Genomic DNA, 4,268 nt, shown 5'->3' with positions numbered 1-4,268 from the left:
TCCTGTCCCCCTCCTCTCCTCCTCTCTCCCTCCTGTCCCCCTCCTCTCCTCCTCTCTCCCTCCTCTCCCCTTCCTCTCCTCCTCTCTCCCTCCTGTCCCCCTCCTCTCCTCCTCTCTCCCTCCTGTCCCCCTCCTCTCCTCCTCTCTCCCTCCTGTCCCCCTCCTCTCCTCCTCTCTCCCTCCTGTCCCCTTCCTCTCCTCCTCTCTCCCTCCTGTCCCCTTCCTCTCCTCCTCTCTCCCTCCTGTCCCCCTCCTCTCCTCCTCTCTCCCTCCTGTCCCCCTCCTCTCCTCCTCTCTCCCTCCTGTCCCCCTCCTCTCCTCCTCTCTCCCTCCTGTCCCCCTCCTCTCCTCCTCTCTCCCTCCTGTCCCCTCCTCTCCTCCTCCTGTCTCCCTCCTCTCCTCCTCTCCTCCTCTCTCCCTCCTCTCCCCTTCCTCTCCTCCTCTCTCCCTCCTGTCCCCCTCCTCTCCTCCTCTCTCCCTCCTGTCCCCAGACATGGAGCACGCGTGGCTGTACTCGCTGTGCCAGTGCGTGTTGTCGGTGGGCGTCATCGTGGCGAGCGTGAGGCTGTGCATGGTCGGCGGCGGGGGAGCAGGCGGGGGCGCGGGCGTGTCCACCAGCCTCAGGCTGTGTCTGGGCTGGGTGGGGGCGCTGGGGGGCGCCGTGGGGGTCCCGGTGACCGTGCTGCTCAACCTGCGCAGCGCCCAGTGCCTGTACACCTGCATCACCCTGGTGTGCTGCCCCCTGCTGGTGAGACAGTTCACCATGTGCCTGCTGCTGCTGCTGAGCTTGGACGCCCACCTGAAGCACCGCCTGGCGGACAGGTGGGTGGGGGAGAGAGGGGGAGAGGGGGGGAGGGAGAGAGGGAGGGAGGATTGAGGGGGCGGAGAGGGGGGGAGGGAGAGAGGGAGGGAGGATTGAGGGGGCGGACAGGGAGGTCTGGTAGGAGGGGAGAGGGAGGTCTAGGAGGAGGTGGAGAGGGAGGTCTGGGAGGAGGGAGAGAGGGAGGTATGAGAGGAGGGGGAGAGGGAGGTCTGGGAGGAGGGGAGAGGGAGGTCTAGGAGGAGGGGGAGAGGGAGGTCTAGGAGGAGGGGGAGAGGGGGGGAGGGAGAGAGGGAGGGAGGATTGAGGTGGCGGAGAGGGGGGGAGGGAGAGAGGGAGGGAGGATTGAGGGGGCGGACAGGGAGGTCTGGTAGGAGGGGAGAGGGAGGTCTGGGAGGAGGGGAAGAGGGAGGTCTGGGAGGAGGGGAGAGGGAGGTCTGGGAGGAGGGGGAGAGAGAGGTCTAGGAGGAGGGGGAGAGGGAGGTCTGGGAGGAGGGGGAGAGGGAGGTCTGGGAGGAGGGGAAGAGGGAGGTCTGGGAGGAGGGGGAGAGGGAGGTCTAGGAGGAGGGGGAGAGGGAGGTCTGGGAGGAGGGGGAGAGGGAGGTCTGGGAGGAGGGGAAGAGGGAGGTCTGGGAGGAGGGGGAGAGGGAGGTCTGGGAGGGAGGGTTGAGGGGGCGGACAGGGGAAGGGAAAGTCAGGTAGGTCTGGGCTCAAGAGCTGATTTAATATAAGAATACTGTACGTCCAATATCTCACTGATATCTACTGGTGTCTTGGTACTCCACCTTTCTCTCTCTCTGTGTGTGTGTGTGTGTGTGTGTGTGTGTGTGTGTGTGTGTCCCAGGTACCCCTCCGTAGTGACGCGTCGCCGGGCGCTGTGTGCGGTCCTGCTGTGCTGGGTGGTCTCCGTCCTGTCCTCCTTCGCCCAGTTCATCGGCCGGGACATCATGGACACCTGGGGAGGGTCCGGAGAGGGGGGCACGGCCGGGCTGGGCCTGGACGGCCTCCCCCTCCCCGGGGGGAACTGGACCTCCCCTCCCCCGCCCCCTCCGCCCAAGTACCCCCAGGACCGCTCGGTGATCGGGAAACACCTCCCCTACGGCGGCTTCCTCTCCAAGTTCTACGTGGCGGACCTGCACAACTTCACCTACGCCCAGATCCACGGCACCCACTGGGGGGTCTGCGCCCCCGACACCGTCCTCAGCCCCCAGTTCCTGGTCTACGTCTACGGGGTCACCGTCTTCCTGCTGCCCCTGCTGGGGCTCCTGGCCCTCTACCTGGACCTCCTCTGCATCCGGCCCAGGCGGTCCGTCATCGGCCCCCCGGGGCCCCCGAAACGCGGCTCCCCCCAGGCCCACTCCCTGGCGCTCTCCCTCTGCCTCCTGGTCCTCCTGTGTCTGCCCCTCCAGATCACCGAGTCCCTGCTGCTCTTCGCCCCGGACACGCTCACCCCTAGCTGGGCGTCGCCCCTGGCCGCCATCCTCGCCCGGGGTTACGACCTGGTGCCCGCGCTTCTCTTCACCCCTCCCCGGCAGCAGGGGGCGGGAGAGAGGGCCTCCCCGCCCCCGTCCCAGCTGAGCCCGGGGGCGGCCCCGTCCAGGGGCAAGGCTGTGGGCAGGGCGCTGTGTGAGGCGATGCAGGGGGTCATCTGGTGCCCCTCTGGCCGCTCCCTCAAGGCGAAGGTGTGTCCAGGAGTGTGAGCACTGGGCAGGACACACAACCGGACAGAAATGTGCAACTCTTTGCACAAACCTTCCTTGACCTTGATTTCTCAAATGAAGATCGACTGTTAATTATCTCATCTCCCATCATGCAGTGCTGTGTGGAGGATGAGCTGTCGGCAGCAGATGTTTGGACACTCTGCTAACTAATTGACAATAGATCCGTGTTCAAAGTCTCCTCTAAGCCCTAGGCGAGCTTGCGTTTTTACATGCCAACGGTTGCCATCGCCATATATCTGTGTTATCATCACATTTAATTAAACATGCTGTGATGCGAGTCAGCCCAGAGAGGGCCTCGCATGTGGAAACATAATTAACCTGGAACACTCTTCATGGCTCTTTTGATTAAACATGTAAATGTACTGTAATGCTCTCTTCGAATAAAGGGACCTGCTCACACTAATTGGACTGTTCATCTTGAGCTGTGTACGTGTGAAGGCTGAGAGAGGAGATTCATCTTCAGTCCGCTGTAACGCACAGTGACTCTGCTGTAACGCACACTGACTCCGCTGTAACACACACTGACTCTGCTGTAACACACACTGACTCCGCTGTAACACACACTGACTCTGCTGTAACGCACACTGACTCTGCTGTAACACACACTGACTCTGCTGTAACGCACACTGACTCTGCTGTAACACACACTGACTCTGCTGTAACACACACTGACTCTGCTGTAACACAGACTGACTCCGCTGTAACACACACTGACTCCGCTGTAACACACACTGACTCTGCTGTAACACACACTGACTCTGCTGTAACACACACTGTCTCCGCTGTAACACACACTGACTCTGCTGTAACACACACTGACTCTGCTGTAACACACACTGACTCTGCTGTAACACACACTGACTCCGCTGTAACACACACTGACTCTGCTGTAACACACACTGACTCTGCTGTAACACACACTGACTCCATCGACGGCTCTTCTTCCTCTTTCTCACTAGCATGTTTACTCTCTCTCTCTCTACCTCTCTTTCCCTCTACCCCTCTCTACATCTCTCTCTATACCTCTACCCGCCCTCTCCCCCTCTACCCCTCTCTACATCTCTCTCTCTTTCTCTCTCTCTACCCCCCCTCTCTCCCTCTACCCCTCTCTCTCTTTACCTCTCTCTCTCTACCTCTCTCTCTACCCGCCCTCTCTCCCTCTACCCCTCTCTACCCCTCTCTCTCTACCTATATCTGCCCTCTTTCTCTACCTCTCTCTCTTTACCTCTCTCTCTACCTCTCTCTCTCTACCTCTCTCTCTTTACCTCTCTCTCTACCTCTCTCTCTCTACCTCTCTCTCTACCTCAACCCCCCCTCTCCCTCTAGCCATCTCTACCTCTCTCTCTTTACCCCTCTCTCTCTTTACCCCTCTCTCTCTTTACCTCTCTGTCTCTTTCTCTCTCTCTACCCCCCCTCTCTCCCTCTACCCCTCTCTCTCTCTACCTCTCTCTCTTTACCTCTCTCTCTCTACCTCTCTCTGTCTCTTTCTCTCTCTACCCCCCCTCTCTCCCTCTACCCCTCTCTCTCCCTCTACCCCTCTCTCTCTCTCTACCTCTCTCTCTACCTCTCTCTGTCTCTTTCTCTCTCTCTACCCCCCCCCCTCTCTCCCTCTACCCCTCTCTCTCTCAGAAGCAGAAACATTTATTGCCATGTAGTTTTACAACATATTAGCAATTTGTTTCGGTCAATGGTGCACATGGAGATGACATTGGACAGGGAGCAGGGAC

The 4,268-nt window shown here is 60.1% G+C and overlaps 1 protein-coding gene across 1 annotated transcript; it reads left to right on the top strand.

Annotated features, from left to right (window-relative positions):
- Window positions 1-493: 493 nt before the first annotated feature.
- Window positions 494-2,520, top strand: LOC311314342 (adenosine receptor A1; the record flags this gene model as incomplete). Its single annotated transcript, XM_084444679.1, has 2 exons — window positions 494-822; window positions 1,665-2,520. The coding sequence occupies 2 exons, from the start codon at window positions 494-496 to the stop codon at window positions 2,518-2,520; spliced, it is 1,185 nt and encodes a 394-aa protein (XP_084300805.1).
- Window positions 2,521-4,268: the final 1,748 nt, after the last annotated feature.

Source organism: Borostomias antarcticus (assembly GCF_949987555.1).
Source record: "Borostomias antarcticus genome assembly, chromosome: 10".
Lineage (NCBI taxonomy): Eukaryota > Metazoa > Chordata > Actinopteri > Stomiiformes > Stomiidae > Borostomias > Borostomias antarcticus.
The sequence above is the reverse complement of the archived record's forward strand: the minus strand, read 5'-3'. Positions and strand labels throughout refer to the sequence as shown.